Source organism: Tauraco erythrolophus, chromosome 2 (genome assembly GCF_009769465.1).
Source record: "Tauraco erythrolophus isolate bTauEry1 chromosome 2, bTauEry1.pri, whole genome shotgun sequence".
NCBI lineage: Eukaryota > Metazoa > Chordata > Aves > Musophagiformes > Musophagidae > Tauraco > Tauraco erythrolophus.
In genome coordinates, this window is record NC_141466.1 from 1,354,780 (window position 1) to 1,375,746 (window position 20,967).

The 20,967-nt window shown below is 46.5% G+C and overlaps 1 protein-coding gene across 9 annotated transcripts in view; it reads left to right on the top strand.

The window, feature by feature from the left end:
- Positions 1 to 20,967, top strand: part of ARID1B (AT-rich interaction domain 1B) — a 358,666-nt gene that overhangs the window by 232,819 nt on the left and 104,880 nt on the right. For all 9 annotated transcript variants that reach the window (XM_086631993.1, XM_086631997.1, XM_086632001.1 and 6 more), the window contains one exon: positions 15,084 to 15,327. In XM_086631993.1, the coding sequence (XP_086488119.1) occupies positions 15,084 to 15,327 (244 nt within the window). The remainder of the gene's footprint in view (positions 1 to 15,083; positions 15,328 to 20,967) is intronic.

A 20,967-nucleotide genomic window follows, 5' to 3' on the forward strand; every position in this document is an offset into this window, starting at 1 on the left:
AATGCCATTTTGTAGCCGCAGTAGTGATCACACAGCTGTGCTTCCCTGGTTGCGTAACGCCCGTCAGGATCGGTTTAGGAGCTCGGCCTCATCTCCTGCCCGGATGGAATTCCAGTGGCCGGTACTACAGGAGGAAGGCTCTCCTCCCTCGTCATGGCCTCAGTCTGACGGAGGCCTGCGTGGCGTGGCAGGACGCTGGGTCAGCTGCGCCGGAGCTTTCGGCCGGCGCGCGGGCACGTACGGACGGGATGGCAGCAGGCAGCACATGTGCCCCTGGGCGCGTAACAAATAATAATAACAAATAACTTGGGTGCGCCCTGCTTTTTCTGAAGAAATGTTGTCTTTATTTATGAGCATGTGAAATTCCGAGGAGGAGCTCTTACACTTAAGTGAACCTGCAAGCAGCCCATAGAAAAGCGAGTGCCTGCAGCGCTAATAATGAGAACTGACAAGGCGATCCCGCTGTGTTTATTTATGACCTTCTGCCTTTGTTAGCTCTTGTGAGAAATTCCTCTCGAACCATAACAGGGTTGCTGGAGCTTGGCACCGCGCTGAGGAATCCTACGGCGCCCCGAGGCCGCTCGCTGGCACGGGTACAGCTCGCAACAGATTGGCACGGTTGTTGAAATTTTCACATGTTTCCCCTTTATTTATTTCTTTGCTTAATTCACAAGGCTGCTTGTTCCTTCGGTGCGTTTGTTCTGACAAGCACCCTTCAGAAGTGTTTTTGGACTTTGTGAAGATCCCAGCTTACTGATCTGCTTTTTTTCCTCTCTTTTTGGTGGTCGGTCTAATGAATAACTCGGAGAATGAAATGAATCATAGAATCATCGAATGGTTAGAGTTGGAAGGGACCTCAAAGATCATCTAGTTCCAACCCCCCTGCCATGAGCTTTGGTTTGGTAGTTCATCAGTTAGATCTTCTGAGAAATTGTGGGATAGGTAGGTTTTTCTTAAGGAAGACAGCAGTGTAGAAATGCTGGCCCTATTTGTAGTCTTCAGCGTAGAAGACTCTGAACGGGCAACTAAGACAAGTCCTCGGGCGACACTGCAGCAAAGCAGCAGCGACCTTTAGAAGCCACTTAGCAAAACTTTCACCAGGGTAAGAACCATATTCTTCTCAAGCTGTAGCCCTTTCAAACCACGCCCTGACGTAGGTGGCTGTTTTCCCATTTTGGCATCACGTGTGTTCCCCAGAAGACCTCTCGGCCCTACTCCCTGAGCTGTGTTACGTTGCTCAAACGCAGATTTGAGGGTCAGAGCATCAGCAACAGGTAGGGCTGCACCTGAAGGACTGGCAGGACTGAAGTATCTCTTTGTTTCATCTTGCAAGGACCAGTACGCAGCCATTGACAAGAGCTGGGGTTCTGCAGGCAGCTGTGTGTGATGTGGGGGTTTCCATGGGGGAACAACAGCAGCAGGAGAGGAGGGGAAGGGGTGGCTGCCTTACAAGATCCTTGCAGACCTTCTTTCAAAGAAGCTTCCAGCTGCAGCCCTTTTTTTCCCCCCCTTTTCTCTGTCACGTCACTTGACGTGCTTCTTCCCACCCGTGTATGAACACGGTCAAAATTCAATGCAACTAGAATAGAGATGGGTGGGGGAAAAAAGTTCTCTGTTACTCTGTTTACAAATATTTCGTACCAGTGGCTTCCAGATGCACTCTGTGGGCCATGGTGCTGCAGTGTCTCATAATCTGAAGTCGTGAGTTTGCCCAGAGAAGTTGTGGCTGCCCCATCCCTGGCAGTGTTCAAGGCCAGGTTGGATGAGGCTTTGGGCAACCTGGTGTAGTGGAGGGTGTCCCTGCCCATGGCAGGGGGGTTGGAACTAGATGATCTTTAAGGTCCCTTCCAGCCCAAACCACTCTGTGATTCTATGAGTGGTGCTTGCTGGGAGGGAGCCAGGGCAGGGACATGGCCTGGCAGGTGCTGGGGAGGACAGTTTGCACCTCAGGTGAAGGGCTGAGTAAAGCACTGTCTGGGAGCTCCTTGCTGGCTAAGGCTTCACGGAGTGCCTACTCGTTGTCCACGGAGCAGCAGCCGCATTGTTGCCAATCACACTTGCTCTACCTGGAAGATCCTACCTGTGCTTTCTTGGAATTTTGTCAGAGCATTTTTATTAGCATTGCATTGAATTGGTACTTCTGTGCAATGCCAACCTCCTCCCTTCAAGCCAAGGAACATTTTGGAGGAAGAACCTACTGAAAGCTTTGCCTAAAAGATCTCAGGACTCCCTATCTTCTCTGTGATAAGAAAAAGCTGCAAATTTGGAGCATACTCAGGCGCTCAAAAATTCTCACAGAAAGCTGGCTGTCACAATTCACCATGGAAGTCTTTCCTTTCTATGATTTATTAATTAACAAACAGTAGTAATTGGTATATTGCTTTTTCTGTGGATTGCATAGTCTGCACAGTTTAACACTTCCATAGTGACTCTTCCACATTTCTGCTCGTTTGTTGGATTTCAAGAGTGCACCTCAGATTATGAACCTGGTGGGTAAAGATTAACTTAATGCCCTCAATGATCAAGACAACCACATCGTTATCTTAGCCTCGAGATACCTTTTCCCACCCCAAAAGCAAAGTTTGTAAGCCGTGGCTGGGACAGCATGCTTAGTAGTAGACGGGAGAGGGAGGGTATTGGCCCTTCAGAATTTTTTCTTGAAGAATTATAGAATCATAGAATCATAGAATGGTTTGGGTTGGAAGGGACCTCAAAGATCTTCTAGTTCCAACCCCCCTGCCATGGCCAGGGAAATCCTTCACTACACCAGGTTGCCCAAAGTCTCATCCAACCTGGCCTTGAACACTTCCAGGGATGGGGCAGCCACAACTTCTCTGGGCAACCTGTTCCAGTGCCTCACCACCCTCAATGTAAAGATTTTCTTTCTTATATCTGACCTAAATCTTCCCTCTTTCAGTTTAAATCCGTTGCCCCTTGTTCTGTCGCTACACAGCCTTGTAAAAAGTCCCTCTCCAGCTTTCCTGCAGCCCCTTTAGGTACTGGAAGGCTGCAATAAGATCCCCCCGGAGTCTTCTCTTCTCCAGGCTGAACAGCCCCAACTCTCCCAGCCTGTCTCCATAGCAGAGGTGCTCCAGCCCTCGGATCATCTTCATGGCCTCCTCTGGACCTGCTCCAGCAGCTCCATGTCCTTCTTGTGTTGGGGACTCCAGAGCTGAACACAGTATTATTATTATGCCTCTACCAAGGTAATAAAGACATTATTTCCAAAGAAATCTGAGGCCAAGACACTTTTCTAGGATTTCCAAAGCCTTTTGAAATTTGTGCAGAGGTTTCTGAAACATGAGTTCTACACAAGTCTGTTAGAGCTGTATCGTCTCGAAATACCGCGTTCCCTTGCTGCTCAATTATTTTGCACAATAACTTGCCCAACCAGCACTGAATTACTGCGAGGAGATGTGAATTCCAGAACCTGGGGTGGTGAGAGAGTCTGGTTCTAGTTGGCATGTGTAAGAAAAGATCTGAAAGTTTATTTTCTACTTTATTACCGTCTTGGATTTCATTTCCCAGCCTTTTCCCAGGTTACTTGGAAACGAAGAGGTGGGAGGGTTGAGTGAACAGCTCTTGAAGCGTCATGGTTTGGTTCTGCTGCTGTGGCCCAGAAACCTGAGAGCAGAGCGAGCAGTTTGTGTGCGCGTGGCGGGTGTGGAGCAGAGCGGAGTCAGAGCCATCCCAGCCCCGCTGCTTTGTGCTTTACTGGTTTTCGGACTCTGCGCCGCCGGGGCCGCGTTGAGTTCAGGAAAAGGGAAGAGAAGCAAAGAGGGAGGAGGAGGAGAGACTCCTGTGAGATGCTGAGAGAACTGAGTCTGCAGTGGCAAATTGAGCTGCGTTTATTGCAGCAGACATTGTGACACTCGTTGCTGCCTGGTATCCCAGTGTGACACTGCATATCCAGTTTGTTCCAGTTCTGCTGAATAAGACTTTATTAATTAATTAATTTGTTCTCCGAGGCAAGTCTCCTCACTCAGTTCCTTAGAAAGGAAGCCTTTCTAACATTTATCACTCTTTTTTGTTGCGTGCATTTTTCTGCTCCTTTCAGCTTCTGATGCAAGAGGAAGAGATGGAAAGCACTGGAGCACCTGTGTCTTTGAAGTGTAAGATGTGTCTGTGGCTTATTTATCATTTCACTGAGTTGTGGTATTTGGTTACTGGGTGTTGTGGGAAAGAGAAGAGACAGACACAGTATGATGCATGCACAAGCCCTAAGCTAATGAGAAACTGTGTTTTGTAGATCCTTTTTCTCACGGTAACCTGCTGGACATCCTCTTTATCAATTCTACATTATAATTCTACAGTTTTGTAATTCTACAAAGGGTATTAATACGCCTAAAAGAAAAAAAAAAGGCAAGTGGTGTAGATCAAGAGCTTTTAAACCTTGTGCATACAGGTGCACAGGTTCATCAGTTATTTTAGCCCTTTGTCATGGTCCACACGTAGGTAACCTTGAGCTGTCAGAACAGCTCGCTTGTTATCAACTTGCCTAATTTACTGTGGGATGAGGAGATCTGCTTTCAGCGATCGGTGGGCAATTGTTGGACTACACTTTTCCTACTCTCTCAGTTGCAGTCTCCAAATCAGATAGTATTGTAGGTCCAGACTTCTCAACAGCACGGCTGATGCCTTCTGAGTGCAATGTGAGATAGTCTGAGAAGCTATCAGAGGCCCTGAGCAACCTGATCTAGTTGGAGATATCCCTGTTCCTTGCAGGGGGGTTGGACTAGATGACCTTCGAAGGTCCCTTCCAGCCCTAACCATTCTATGATTCAAAGCTCAGGTAGAAAGACATTCATTTATAGTTGCAAAATAGGGGCGTTGTGACTCAGGGTGGTAGCAACCAGTAAAGTACGTTAAGCCATGTGAAGGTGTGTGGTCGTGTTCAAGGAGCTGCTCCTGCGTGAGCCACGTTGCGTAGACCTGTTGAGAACCTCTGCACCGCAGTCACGTGTGAGCGTGCCGCAGGATAGACGTGGTGTGAATTTTACCTCGTTTCATGTTACGGTATTCCAAAGTGGTGTTTGCTCCTTTTGGCTTGAGCCACACCTGCAAAATCTCAAGTTTTTGAATCTGTAGATGTCAAGGTAGATGGTCTGTGTCTGACTGCATGCGCTGCAAGTTTCTAAAAGTGTGGTAGCCAGAGTGGTTGGAATACAGGGAGTAAGCAATCATTTCTAATTCTTATTGCTGCTCTTCTTGCTAAAATTTTGGGTCAGTCTCAGGTCTACTGACCCGTATGTTCTTTTGGTGATGCCTGTTGCTATTTCTCATGCGCTTTTGCCCAAAAGCATGTTTGTCTGTCTTGCGATTCAGTACTCTGCTCCGTGCTTACTCGGTCTGATTTCTTTCTACATCAGCTGTGAATCATAGAATCATAGAATGGTTAGGGCTGGAAGGGACCTTCAAAGGTCATGTAGTCCAACCCCCCTGCAAGGAACAGGGATATCTCCAACTAGATCAGGTTGCTCAGGGCCTTGTCCAACCTGGCCTTGAACGTCTCCAGGGATGGAGCATCCACCACCTCTCTGGGCAACCTGTTCCAGTGTTCTACCACTCTCATAGTAAAAAATTTTTTCCTAATATCCAACCTGAACCTACCTCCCTCTATTTTAAAACCATTACCTCTTGTCCTATCATAACTGGCCCTCCTGAACAGCCTCTCCCCATCTTTCCTGTAGGCCCCCTTGAGGTACTGGAAGACCGCTATAAGGTCACCCCGGAGCCTCCTCTTCTCCAGGCTGAACAGCCCCAACTCTTTCAGCCTGTGAAAGTAGAACCGGTACGTGATGGGAGAGGGAACAGCAAGTCCGTGGTGTTTTTCTGCTGGCCTTGTGATGTCGAATTCAAGATGACCAGGAGCACCACTACGAAGGCAGGCTGGGCTGGCGAGCAAGGAGTCGCCCAGTGGCCATTCAAATTCTGAGCTTGCAGAAAGGGAGTAGGATAGTGATCCCCAAAATAAGAAGCTCCAGGGAGCTTGAAATGTTCTGAATCAGTGCATGTTTTCCTTTAGTCAGCTTCCTCTCTGTTTTATCCTCCCAGTTTAGTCTGTCTTCTCCCTGGGGAGGTGGCCGTGGGCTACATGATCTAGAAAATGGTTGTAATCCAAAGAGACGCAAAAGAAGGAAGTTGTCAACTCCCACCTCGTTGTTCTTCGTATGAAAAAACCTCAAGTTTAACAGAAGGGATTTCATGTTTGGGGATGGTTAAAATTGGCACGGAGGAAACTATGAATGGGAAGCAGTATGAGTACGACTGGGTTTTATTAGGTTGCTGTAGGCAAACGTAACTTTTCTTTCTTTCTTCATGGGGGCAATTTGTTGTGGTTTTCATTGATTTGGTTGTTCTAAATGTTGATGATTTATTGATGGTAAATAGCTGATGCTGTAGCTACAAGAGTTGTTGGCTGAGAATTTTTCTTTGCTACAATACCGAAGAAACAAATGACTCCTAAGGGTTCCTGGCTTTTTGTTTTTAAATTTTATTTCCAGAAATTCTACGTGCTAAGCATTCTTCTTCAGAGATAAACAGTGAAGTTTGTATCTTGAGAGGCACTGTGTTATTGTTCTTCTGTTGTGGAGGTTTACTGTTTATTTTCAAAATAAAAAAGTATTGTTGTCAGACAAGCTGCATGTCTTACCTGGTTACAGTCCTTGTTAGGCTTCGTCAATTTGCTTTGGTAGCACATGGGTCATTAGCATTTATCGTTTCGTGTATGGGAGTCGATGTTTGTGAGCTAGTGCCTTTTTTTATGCCATTAGGAGATTTCTTGATGCACCTGGACATCTCAGGAGTCCGCGTCCTGTTAACTGTTGGGGAGCTGCAGACCCCGTAGCGAGTGACGGGCAGGGAGGGTTGTGGTTGTCTGGCCTTTCTTCTGGTGCCTCAAAGCTATGGTGTCAGTTTTGAATTTCTCATTGCCCTGAGTTTTCTGCTGGAAAGCTCTTGTCTGGACAAGCAAATAAGGTCCCATCATGGATCAGTGTAGGCACAGGAGTGTGATTATATCCATCTTAGCAACTTCTTCTCATCCTGTGTCTGACAGGTACGGGCATATCATGTTCTGTTCTTGGTCACCTGTATCTGCAGGTCAACAGTTTTTATTGTTAGTGAACGTTGTCTTACAAACACAGATCCTTTGATTGTTAAGCAAATGGAGTAAGAAGTTATTCTTTCTTTAAACAAACTAAGAATTGAATGGTACTGTGAGATGCCATATTCAGCAGAACGAAATCATATTCCTTGTCAGGGTGGCAGTCCCACTTAGGCAGCTGGGAATGCTGGTCGCATCTCTTGACCCTCATGGACTGTACTGTTGCAGTAGTGTTCACTGTCAGTGAAAGTGCAAGCCAGTGGGCACACGTGCAAGGAGAGCCTTCAGCCACAGCTTCTCCTGTGCAGTCCGCGTAGTCCTACCGGCTCAGGTCCTTAATACCTGCCTGTGCACAGGGGAAATACTTGGCTGTTTCCTCGTCGGTGGCTTCGCAGTCTCCTCCATGGAGAGCCCGTGGATCAGATGTCCCTTCCTGTGAGTCCCATTAGGTAATTTTGGTGCAGGGGTCTCGGTGTTTGAATGAGCAAAACAGGGGGCCAAGTCCCACAGTCAGCTTGCAGTGGGTTTCCTGAGGTCTGAGCCGGTGACACTGCACCAACTCGTCATGTACGCTTTGGTGTTCATATTGTAGGACCAGGAGTTACCTGAAAAAGAAAAGAGAGGGGGGGAAAAAAGAGGTATTACTATTTGCCCAGAGAGGTGGTGGATGCTCCATCCCTGGAGACGTTCAAGGCCAGGTTGGACGAGGCCCTGAGCAACCTGATCTAGTTGGAGATATCCCTGTTCCTTGCAGGGGGGTTGGACTAGATGACCTTTGAAGGTCCCTTCCAGCCCTAACCATTCTATGATTCTACTATTTGGTTCTGACTTTGCAGCGAGTCCACTTAAGATCCCTTGCATTTGGCAGATGAAACATTCCCATTAACTGAGTGTTTGGAGAAAAACCCAAGTCAGTTAGTCAGCAATAAAATTCATACCAGCTTTAGGGAACTTGTTTAAGAAAACAAAAAAGTAAACTTTCCTTTGCTCTTTCCCCACTCTTGGCAAGTATTTGTTTATTAGAACTAACACTTTTCTTAGAAACAGTGTTTTCTGTACACTTTTAATCAGGATTTTTTTTAAGACTGGGAATGAATTTCATATCCAAATTATGAATAAGAACCATCCAAAACAGTCGTTTGCTTTGTGATAGAGGGAGGTAGATTCAGGTTGGATATTAGGAAAAAATTTTTTACCATGAGAGTTGTAGAACACTGGCACAGGTTGCCCAGAGAGGTGGTGGATGCTCCATCCCTGGAGACGTTCAAGGCCAGGTTGGACGAGGCCCTGAGCAACCTGATCTAGTTGGAGATATCCCTGTTCCTTGCAGGGGGGTTGGACTAGATGACCTTTGAAGGTCCCTTCCAGCCCTAACCATTCTATGATTCTGTGATTCTATGATGAGGTAGTAAGCTGTGACTTGAATCTGGTTTCCAAGTTGTTTTTTTGTAGATAATTTCTTGAAGACTGATATGATTCCAGGATGCTGTAGGTTGAAAAGACAGCAGGCAGAGCACTGACATTGCATTGTTTGCTTGCACTTCTTAGTTGCTCGAGCGAGTATCGGGCTTTTGGGGAAAACATTTTGCATCCTCGTGGAGTTCCCTGTATAACTCTTCAGAGAAAGTATTTGGTACTGATCAGAGTCCGTGCAACACGGTTCAGCCACTGAGTTACTTTGGGAAGCATGTGAGGTCTGCAGAATGAAGGGAATGCGTTTCCCTAGGAAGTGATGCTTTGTCACTAAATTTAGTGCAAGAAGGTAACGTTTTTGCTATGTGCTCAGAGTTTCCTTCATACAGAGTATTACATGAAGAGTTTACCACGTGGAAGTTAAAGTTAAAAATTCTAAAAACAAGTTAAAATTTTTAAAAACACATCTAGAAGTGGAATGAAGACTGGCAAACTAAAAAGTACCTCTGCCCAAATATTATCAAAGTCTGGGTTTGTCCTGCAAGTAAATTTTTCAGTATGAAACAAACCCTCTTCTTACAACATCATTTTCTGAGGTAGAGCTCTGCCCGTCGACAAAAATGTAGCTTTTCCCTCAAGGAGGTGTTTGAAATGGAAGTGATCTTGTCTACTTTTCCTTTTCCAAACCTTGAATTAACAGCATTCAGAGAACGGACCTTGCTTTCTCTCCCCAAATTCATTTCGGAAAGAGGGGCAAAAAGGCACTTTGGCAAAAATGTGACAGCAGCCTTGCTGCCTCCTGTTAAAAAAGGATTTTTTAAGGATGCACACTCGGTATGTTTGGCTTGCTTGGCTGAAGGTCTTAATATGTGTGGTGTGGAAGGAGGGTGCCTGTTGAGGGGCCAGCAGCCTTTGAACACAGGAGGATTTTCCTCGCGGTCCCCATCGTTGCCGCTGCCGTGCGTGTTCCTGGCCGCGCAGGCGGCGGGAGGCTGTTAGCTCGCTCGCTGCCTCCACAATGTGACCAGCAGGGCCTTTGGAAGACTTCTTGAAACATGCTATTATGGGCTGCTCTGTGGTGAAAAGAGGTCTTACAAATATCTTGAAATTTAAACAGAGCTATTGTGGGTTTTCCCTTTGTGTGCGTGTTTGTCAGCCAAAGCATTTGTTGGAAGTTAATCTCAATTACGGAGCATATTGTTCATCATCCCCCGTGGCTCCAGAACAATAGCAGAGCGTACGTCTGCTCGAGTACGTATTTACATACTTACAGGGAAAATATGTTTGGGTGTATATGTAATTTCACTTCTAAAGCGGTGATTCGTGGTAAGGAGATGGATATTTCGTGCAGGATCCTGTCTTCGGAGCAGCACCGTCCTCGGAAATGCTGCAGGAAGGGCTGAACGGGGCGAGCAGGGCTTTGGTCCTGCAGCCAGTGGGTTGCTGCAGCTCCCTGCTGGTAGTGCTGGGACCCATGCTAGCAAACGGGGGGAAGGTAGAGTCTGGGGTGTTCGGCTTCTTGGAGGTTTTGTGTGGTTTTAATTTTAGTATCTGTAGAACACCTCTGCTTTTCTTCTGCTCCCCGAGCATAAAGGAATCAATGGGCAATAGTTGGGAAGTTTAAATAAATCCCAGGTTGTCTGTGCTCCGCACAGTCCCCGTGAGAGCCCCAGACTACAGCAACCTGTCACTGAATTTTGGGTGTAATTTAGCAGCAGAGAGGCTTGGGTAGCAAGGTGCTGTGTGCATACCAGACCTGCTCCACTGATTTCGGAGAACATGCTCATCCTTTTCCAGCTGTAGGTGTTTAGCAAGGGTTCCCTTTAGTAAAATATTGGTTTATGTCTGCTGAGACACTCGTGAGCAGAACCAGCAACCTCCTGAAGTGTTTGCAGTGTAAATTTTTGCTCCATGGTGAATGCTCTAATCCTGTCCCACTCTGTGTGTAAAATTGTGGTGGTGTTATCGAGTTACTGTACTCTCCTTTTTGCTGTTTATTGGATCCAGGTGTATTCCCTGGGTAAGTTAATGTTGTTGTGTTATAGATGGGTGTTTGTATTTTTTTTTTCTTGTGCTCTCTTTGTAGGTAACTTGGGGTTTCCTGAGTCTCTCTAAGTGGTTTTCTTCCTTCTAGCCCTTGCTGGCCGTGTTGCGACAGTAAATTGGTGTGCTGTTCCAGGAGTGGCTCTCCTGTCAGTCTGATAAGATCGTACCACCAGGAAGGCAAAACATTATAATCCCGAGCAGAGTGCGATCCTGTTCATTTTAGCTCTTGTACTTGTCAGAAGGACAAGAATAAAGGTTGTGCATGGGTGGAAGGTGAGGCTGGAAGTGAAGATTGTTGGGGATAAAACACTTCACTAAAAGAGATAAATCGTGCACAGGGACGTTTCAGTTTCTAATCAAAGCATTCCCTGGAAACGGAACTTTGAAAACTGGTTGGGATATCCTGAATAATACAGGATGTAAAAACTGGCGTAGAGAATACAGAACTGTGATACGGATTTGTGACGTTGGAAAAAAAAAAATTTTATCTTTCATTTTTTCTTAGATTCGGTGCCACATTGGAAAATACAGGCATACCAATACTATAGACAAGAATAATAAGATTACTCTACAAGAAACAGATCTGTATAACAAGAGATTTGTGGTAACTCTAGACTTGCCACATTTTACTGGAAGAAACGAGTGCTTTCCAGAAAAAAGCCTCTGAAAAGAGGCAAAATTTAAGGCATGCCTTAGGGTACAGGGACTTCAGCCCCTTAAAAGAATCCCAGCAATTACCTAACCTGCCAGCTTTCCAACAAGATAAATGGAAGCACTGTAGCTTGAAGGTGCCTTGGTTTGAATGAGATGCAGTAAGTAAGGTCTCTCTGTTCTTTACAGGCATCATAGATCTGATAGTACTTATAAAAGAAGAATAGAGTTGGTGCCCTGCTGACTAAATTGTCCTCTAGAGGAGTATTAGTTACAGAGCTTCTTTGTTAACTAGGCTGTGTGCTTAAACCGCTGCGAATTTCTCTTATTAGTAGGCTTTTTAATAGCTTTACATAGGGGTATGCTAAGTAAATCCAAGCATGTTCGTGTAATGGACGTCTGTAATGTGTAGTAGTTTCAGTATAAATAAATGTTTGTGATGTGGAAATTGCACGACTCCGTCACTGCTCCGTTACACCCAGGTGAAAGCAAGCATTAAAATGCTGAGAGTAGGAGAACAGTAAGTCGACTCCTGCTCTTTCTGTCTGGGTGCTTCACATAAAGTCTTTCTTCTCCTCTTTAATTTCCCAATTAGCTTTTGCGGATAGCAGAGGTGTTTCTAAAGCCTTTGTGTGCTGGCAGTTTCCCAGTTGCTCGCCTACTCGGGCATTCTGCCTTACAGGAGTAGGTAAGGGCACGAAGCACACGGTGACAAAAATCACATGGTAACGATCCGCAAACCACCTCTCGCAGAACAGCTGAGATTTCTCAATATCAACAATTTTAAGAGCAACGAAACTAGTGAAGGGTTTGGAGAACTTGTCCTGTGAGGAGCGGCTGAGGGAGCTGGGACTGGTCAGTCTGGAGAAGAGGAGGCTCAGGGGGGACCTTCTCGCTCTCTACAATTCCCTGAAAGGAAGTTGTAGGGAGATGGGGGTTGGCCTCTTCTCCCACGTTAGGAATGACAGGACGAGAGGGAATGGCCTCAAGTTACGCCAGGGGAAATTTAGGTTGGATATCAGGAAGAATTTCTTTCCAGAGAGGGTTGTGAAGTATTGGAACAGGCTGCTTAGGGAGGTGGTGGAGTCCCCATCCCTGGAGGTGTTTAAAACCATGTGGATTTGGTGTTGAGGAACATGGTTTAGGGATCCTGACAGTGCAGGGTGAACGGTTGGACTCGATGATCTTGAAGGTCTCTTCCAACCAGATGATTCCATGATTCTCATTTAGCCCACTGTAACACAAGGTGTAAGGGTTGTGTAGCACAGCCCAGGCGTCGGGACAGGCAACAGCCTTTCGTGCCGTCCTGAAGGCAACATCATTGTCAGCCTTCTCGACGAGTCTGATGGACAAGCACTGCCATAGTGTCCTCAGCAGAGGAGTTCAGTGGATTGCAAAGTTCTCCAGCCTGGGGAGGAGGTCCCAGTGCTTACGCCGAGCGTGGGACACGGCGAGTGTGCCGAGCTGCCTGGCTGCTCTTCCTGGCTGTGCTGGGGAGGGTGGCGTGGCTTCACGCTCTAAACCAGACCGGCATCGTGCAAGCTTTCCTCTTCCTTTCTTTTCTCCGCTTTTGTGAGTGAGGTACATCAGGTTGGTGAGGAAATCCCTGGAAGGCAGGCACTTGAGGAAACGCCGGCGACTCGGCAGTCACTCCACCCCTACGGGAGGCTGGAGAAGTTGGATGCGACCTGATGGGAAACGTGAACTTCATCCCTGGCCCCAGGTCCTTCCCCGCAAGCCGGGGAGATGCTGTGGGAGCAATCAGGTCGTGCCGTGGTCTCCGAACAGCGTGTAATTCCATCACGGACAGTGCTGACTGCTTCAAGGCTTTTCGTTAGTTTGACGTGTTTGTTTTCCAAGTCCTTCCTGGCTTGCCGAAATAAAGGAAAGCTTTAATCCAAATGCCCTTTTAAAATCTTTGTTATTGTAAATGTAAACCTCTGTGTTTTCCGTATCTTCCATCATTGGGTGCCTGTCTGTTTGTTTATGCAGAATTTGTATTCTTTTAAAATAGGCTCTATTCTGCTGCATTTGGCTTTCAGGGTTTATTATAGGCTTTTCAGCAGCGTTTGTTTTATCAGCACTTCCTGCAGCATTTGTTAGACATCACGACAGCAGCGATTCGATTCCATTTAGAAGAATTCCATATTACGTGTGGAAAAGCAGTAATTGCTTACCTGTTTGCCAGGTACATTGTACTGCAAAAAATCTCTAGCATCACTCTATGCAGTATCAACATGTTACTTCTTGTTTACATTCTCTACGGTTAATAGTTTCAAAAAAGAAACAATGAGAATAGTTTATTGCCCATTTCACAATTAAATTTCCATTTGTAGGGATGTGGAAGTCTACTCTTGAATGAATGCAGAATCCACACATAGATTGAAGTTTCAAACTTAAATTTTGCTTTTCATATGCCTGATGAAATACCCATACAATGTTGTGCTTGTCAGAAAAAGCAAGGTTAAATCGTGGTGAGAAACGTGCCTGAAGTATTTGGGGATATTTCATCAGAAATAAGGTCTGTGAGGTGTCCCGCAGAGAGCTGCATCAAGTGGGTTGTATTTGCTGCCTTTATTTGCAAGGAGGAATAACACGTAGCTTTCTCTACATGGCTTCTACTGGATGTTACTGGTGTTTAAACTGTTAATCCTACTGTTTCCATGCCTTGGAAGACTGTCTGTCTGTTAGGGGAGACTGGCTGTGAGCCTCCCTTAACGGATGTAGTCAGCATCGGGCAAAGACTCTTACTCTAAATCCATGCATTTCATCCCAAGTTCTGTAATTTCTAAAAATGTCTTTATTTTTTTGTTAGGAAAATTAGGGAGCAGTAAGGCTTTTCTTCGTGAGCGTTTTGCTCAGGCAGAGCCCAGTTCTTCTTGTGCTTTTCGTAGAATCATAGAATGGTTGGGGTTGGGAGGGACCTCAAAGATCATCCAGTTCCAACCCCCCTGCCATGGGCAGGGACACCCTCCACTACACCAGGTTGCCCAAAGCCTCATCCAACCTGGCCTTGAACACTGCCAGGGATGGGGCACCTACAACTTCTCTGGGCAACCTGTTCCACTGCCATTCGGACAACTCTACGGTGCAAGCACGTGCATGAGCCAGCCCGGTGAAATGAGTCTCAGCCAAAGTAACACGCTCCGTCATCCCAGTCGTTGGAAGCCTCGAAGGTCGTTTAATGACCCGTTCTCTATGTGGGGTAGCTCTCTGCCTCTTGCTTGCACCTTTATTTACTAAGAGAAATAGTAACGTGCTCCTTAACTTGCACCTTGCCACTAGTCAAGCAGGTCAAAAGCTACCTTGGCACTTTTTGGTTTCGACGAGATTTTTCTGGGATGCTTAGGAATTGAGGTTTTTCCTGTCAGGGGTGCGCACTTGCTCTGTCACAGCATTTTACACCCTCCTGCTCTCCTTTTGGTAACGATGTAAAGAGTGGAGCAGTGTATAAGCTGTGACTGTAATGGTAGCAAACCCCAGAATGAAATACCGTGTGAAAGTGAAACTGATGTATCATTTTCATTAGTTTTAGTATGCTCAGGCAGAATTTGCGGGATTAATTTTGAAAGCTTAATCCAGATGGAAAAGGTTAAATTCAATGTTGAGTGAATTCGGTTCCAATTCATTTGTTGCCCTTGCTTGTTCTTTTTCTCAGAAGAATTAGAGATTAAGTAGAGAATTGTACATATTGGCCTCGTTTTCTGCTGTCATTTGTACCTACATGAACCAACGTTAAAAGACAACCTCCCAGTTATCTGCTGCAGGAAGTAAACAGGTGGACCTCATTGCCACGCTGGCTCTCGAGTCCTGTGGCCTGGGTATTAGCCCATACGGCTGCTTAAGTTCTTTTTTCCTTTTTCCTCAGGATTTATCTGGATCCATTGACGACTTGCCGACTGGAACAGAAGCAACCCTGAGCTCAGCCGTTAGCGCCTCGGGCTCTACGAGCAGCCAAGGGGAGCAGAGCAACCCTGCACAGTCTCCGTTCTCCCCTCATGCTTCTCCACATCTCTCTGGCATCCCCGGGGGCCCGTCGCCTTCCCCTGTAGGCTCTCCCGTTGGAAGCAACCAGTCGAGATCTGGTCCCATTTCTCCAGCGAGTATTCCAGGTAAGTTTGTTTCAACAAACAAAACGAAACTGATAGACAGGTTTGTTAAATACGTAAATACTTCCGTATTCCGAAGTCATTTGTTTTCTGAGAATCCTGCTTTTTCAGGGCCTTTTTCTGCAAAAAATGCGTATTTAAAGCAGGGGTGAATTCCTTCTCAACTTAAGCTGGGAGGCCTTTGGAGTGCTAAAAATTCTGAACTTGACTCCACATACGTGTTTGATAAATGGTTTTTATCATCAACTGATGCGAATACTTAATTGTAATTCTTTGTATTTGATTCGTGTGTCATCTCTCTGTCACGTATTTCTCTCTGTTATTTACAAGGTCCCTTTTTTGTTTTTACTGCGTATTTTTGTTGCTTTTGGCTCTTGGACTTGTGCAGTGGTTTCAGACACGCAGGATGAGGCGGAGGTTTTCCAGCCCTGTATTATGATAATGTAACTTTGGACGTGAGCATAGAACGTTACATGAGATATTTCTTAATATTTGCAAAGGTCAGAAAGTTACTAGGAATCCAGCCCCACCAGTGATAATTGAAATGCCAGTGGCATGCTTGCTGCTTGCTCTCTTGTGCCACATAGAGTATGACGTGCAGTCATTCACGAACATTGAGAAGTTTATGGAAATCTGTTTAGATACTCAGAAGAAAAAAAAAAAAAAGCATTCATTAATCCCAGTTTTTTACCTTGTCCCCACCCATCTGGCATGTTACCCGCAGGAGGTCAGGCAGCAATGTGTATTTGGTGTGTCAGATCTGTTTATTCTCTTTCTAATCTCAAGTTTTTCACTGTTTTCTGACAATTTGAACGCTAGGGGAATTCCTAAGAGTAGGAGAGTGCTGACATTACCCCAGAGATAACATCAGTTGCTGACAAAACCACGAAAAAATCACCACGGAGCTCAGTTAAAAGAAACAAAACCAGTGATGCCTTTTCATTAGATGTGCCGTAAACCACGTGCGGGTTAAAACTCAGTGAGTAGCGTGTGTTTCGGTGTTCCGTGCAAAAGCGTTTGTGCAAAACGTACGTGCCTGTTTGTATGCAGGGGTTAAACTAGACGAGCAAAGAGGACTGAGCTCAGGGCACGCCGGAACGTGCCGTGCTGAACGTGGCCGGAGCGAGCCCCGATGCCGCACGCGCGCCCCGCCGTCGTTTCTGCCCTCTCCAGCCACTCTGACCAGCAGCACGTGCTGGGGTGGGACAGGACTAGTGGGGACAGCAGCAGGACCGGAGCGTTTGCGTTGTGTGCGGTATGGTAGCTTTGGGTTTGCAGTGTGTCTCCCAGTACGGGGTGGAGAAGCCCGTCCCTGTTGTTGGGTGAAGCCAGGGAGTCCGCTTAACTGGAAGGGTGATGTTTTCCCGCAGTCAGATTCAGGCAGGTGAATGGATTGGCATTTTAGTGGCCTGATTGCTGAACAGGGAAAGAACGTCGTGGCGTTGAAAATAGCTTTATTGTAGCCACGATGGATGGGATGGGAACACGACAGCACGTAGGGGAAAGGAATAACTTTTGTGAAACCAGTCGATCCCCGTGGGGTGAAAACAGAAGGGCTGTGGGCCCAAAGGTCAGGCTCAGAGTCGCTGCATCACTTCGGCCGAGCCCAAAAGCTCGTTTTTGTGGCCGGCCTGGTGAAAAGCCTTGCTGCTTCGTACGAGCCGCGCCACCGCGTTGCACGGTGGTTGCGTGGTCTGCCGTGGTTACGCAAAAGCAGCTCTTCCCCAGGAAGGATTTTTATGAATGATGCCAAGTCAAAATCGCCCGCCGCTGTTTCCCTGGCGTGGATGAGCTCCTGGTCTCCGCAGCAGTTTTGCTGGAGGTGAACTCCTGGGTGAGAGCTAGGGCAGGGCTCTCCGAGAGCGTTGCTGCTGCTGCCGCTGCGTTTCTCGGACTACAAAACAACACGAGCGAGGCGGCTGTTTAAAGCCCTGCGGCTAGTGGGATGGTGCTGGGGCTTCCAAGCAGTATGGATCAGAGCGTGCCTTCACCCCGGTGTGTTCCCACCGCCGTGCTTCGTTACCAGGACTTTGGGAGCTTTTTTCATCAGCCATACTGGTGAGATGCTGTGAGCAAGTGATACAGAGCTCGTCGGCATGTCGGCGGCTGCTCGCAGCGTTCAGGTTGTGGCCGTTTCTGGACATGGATCGTGTAGTACAGCGTCTCGCCTGGAATAATTCTGTTGGCTGCTATTTTCCTTTCCCTTCTCACCCTACCCTTGTTTGTTCTGACCTCATTCCTCTCCCATTACCTCCTGCGATGTCGTGCCACAGCTTCTCCGTGTGACATAGATTGGCTCTTTCAATCATTCTCTCTCCGGCAAGTCATTGTAAAATGAGCAGCTGTTGTGTTGCTGATAGCTATGGCCAGGGAAAGCCAAAATGTTGCGGGGGGTTCTTGGCGGGAAGGCCGTTAAAATAAAGGTGTTGCTTTCCCAGGGTTTCACTGGAAGAGGAGCATCCTTTTCCCGATGCCTCCTTCCTTGCAACAAAATTGAAGACTCATTGAACATCAAAAGGGCAGACAGACAAACAGCCCCCTGTTAAACCTCCCAAATGGCCGATTCTCCTCCGCTGCCTGCTTTGAGCTGTCTCCCCACCCCACCGCAAGCCGGCCGCCCCGCGTTGCTTTCCACTTTCCGCCGCACGCCGCGAATTTCACAGGAACGGACTGGCACGGGCGGCACTGACATTGGCACGTCCCGAGCTCAGTGGGCATTTCCTTCCTGTGCTCTCTGAAATACTGGGCGGGTATTTTGTGTGGGAAGTGGCACACGCATGCACATACGCAGCCTTTGTTTCCATTCGCGTTGCTGGAATAGGCTGGGATAACCCCTAAGAGCAGGAAAAAGCAGCTTCGATGGGTTTTGTTCGGAAAGATGGTTTTCTCTTAAAATGGTAACGCTTCTCGTTCAGGCGCACGTTCGTTGCAGGACTGAAATCCTACTCTTCCGTGATTTTTAGGGATTCCAAATGGCATTCTGATTTTCCGTTAAGTAGATCGTTATTCTGCTTTGCCAGAAATCCTGGTCTCTTGATTTTGTAGCCATCTTCATAATTAGGGCACGTGTTCTTCCAGAGAATGAGATGCGATGCCCTGCGCTGCTTTGGGTCTTGAACTGTGCCTGGTTCAACCCTAAACCATTAAGTGGGAGCTGACGCAGCACATCATCAAAATGCACTGCTGTTGCCAGAAGATGTACTGGCTGTTAATTTCACTTTTCTCTTCCTTCCCGTCCTGTTCCCTCCCTCCCCCCATCCCAGTTTACTAACAAAGCAAAAATGTAAATAAGCTGAACTCCCCTTCCCCCCGCCCCAGCCCTAATTTTGATCTCACTGGCCAAAGGCTTTTGTCAGCTCTTTCTCCCTTGCGGTGTAAGCAGCAAAAATTTTTAATATTGAGAGTTCTGTGGAAGATTGCTGATAGGCCAGGAATCCCTTAACCCATGATGAACAAGCAGATTTATATTATTTTTAAACCTGTGCAGCAATTTTTATCTATACAAAAGAAAAGGGCTAATAATGAATAGCAAGTGCTATCTTTAGAAATATGTAGAAGTATTTTTTGCCCATAGATCAGTGTTTTGACTTGCACTTTTAATACACGTTACATTTACTTGCTGAAGAAACAAGCTTATTTTCACTCTGTTAAGCATCAGCTACGTTGTAGTTTTTATTACAATTGTATTGATGCCTTCTTTCACCAAGGAGCTTGGATACAGCTGGAGTTACAATTTTCAGAAAGAAATCCATGTGTGAATACGTAGGAATGTTACTGCCAGTCATCTTAATTTATGCCGACCTGTGTTCAGCACCCTCCTCTGATTAAAAAGACCTCAACTTTTTAATTCCAGTAATTATATGAGGCAGTGGATGGGTTCCATTTGGTGATCAACTCTACGGTCTGCTAACCTGGAAGTCTTTCCCTCCTGTGTTGATCAGCTAGCTAGCTCGAGATCCAGGACCCATCAGAATTACGGAATTGCAGCTAGCACTTCGGGCAAAAAAGGAGCGAGAGGGGACTGGGATGCCCAGAGGGAGCTCTAACAAGAAATTTTGCCTTGATGTACATGTTAGTCAGTGTGCAGATAAACGAGAATGACTAAAATGCTGAGAGAAGAAGAAAAGGAGTGACAGTCTGTCATAGCCCAAAAGGACATTTTAATGCAAAAATCCGAATAGGAGCGATCGTTTCTTTCATGCCTTATAAAAGGAGAAGCCTGAGAGTTGAACTGTTTTCCAGAAGTGGGTGCAGTAGGACAAGCTGATCGGACAGATCTTGTTTTAAACAAGAATTTGGTGAAATCTTGTGCTCGGTATTGAGCTGTTCCTCCATTGACCACCACTACTGGTATGTTACATGGCACTGACAATTTCCAAACGTCATTTGAGGGAGAGAAAGCTACCATATTAAAATGAATTTGTAATACTATGGCTTTTGTTGAAGTTTAACAGATACCCTAAAACAATTGCAAAACAAGAAAAGGGATTATATCCTTGTAAAATGGGTATGGTCCCCCTGTCTAGAAAGATTATTTTAACACATCTATCAATATTTCCCCCTTGGCTTCTCCGGAGGCAAAAATCTTGCAACAGCTTGTTGCAAGGAAGATGCATGCTGTTCGTTGGCATCCGAACCGGAGAAAAAAAGAAAACACAAAATGCCATTGACGTAGCTGTGTTCTTAATCACCGCTAGTGCACAAAACATCTATTCAGCAGTTTTGCAAATCTAGAATGCTTCCAAATGAAATACGTGAGTGTTTCACGTAGCAGTAGTTTAAAACCCTTTCTTTTGAAGGCTTGGAAGAACATTTAGAGTTTTTCTGTCTTTCAACTAGAGGAAAGTAAGCAAATTGTAAGCCGTGTAGCTCCGGGCATTGCTTCAAGCATTCGGAGCATCGAACCTGTGATGCCTATTGCAATTCAGCCCAGGTCACAACTGAGGAATAATCTGTTGACTCGAGCCTTCATGAAACAGCTGAATAGTCTCAATCCAGTTTCTTGAGGACAGCACGTGCTACGAAAGGCACTGTGAGAACTGCCGTCGTGCTCCCGGTCTGGCCAGAGAGATCAGGGAGATGTCCTTCTCTGCAGAGGTGGTCTTCCGAGAACAGGTGCAGGAGATGACATGAGAGAAACATGCTGTTTGAGTTCCTCCTGTTAGGTTTTCCTGATGACAGGGGGTTTCTTATTCCAGCACCATTAACCTGCTGGTTTTCATCAGCTCCGAGTTAAGCATCAGCTAGAAAAACAACATATCACCAAAACCACCAGCGTGTCCTGGGTGGTTATGTTTTGGGGGCAGTTCTTGGTTTCTAGTTTTAACTATTTTCAGCTGCTTAGCATCTGGTTTCTCAGTGTTCATGTTTCATGGTGGCACGTTTCAGTTTGGGTGTTTAATTGCCATGTAGGCCAGCGATGAACATTTCTGCCCCGTGGACCGAAAGTCCCGCAGGGTTCGGGGAGCATGGCACTGAGGGTCACCCAGCACCCTACAAACGCTTCGTGTAAACCTCCCACAGACGGACACATCGGTAGTGCCCGCACCCCCGTAGCTGTGCCCTGCCTCAAACCTGAGTTGTCTCCTTTGGTGATTCCTACCAGGCTTGTTTTCACCATCCTGGCAACTGCCCAACGGCCAG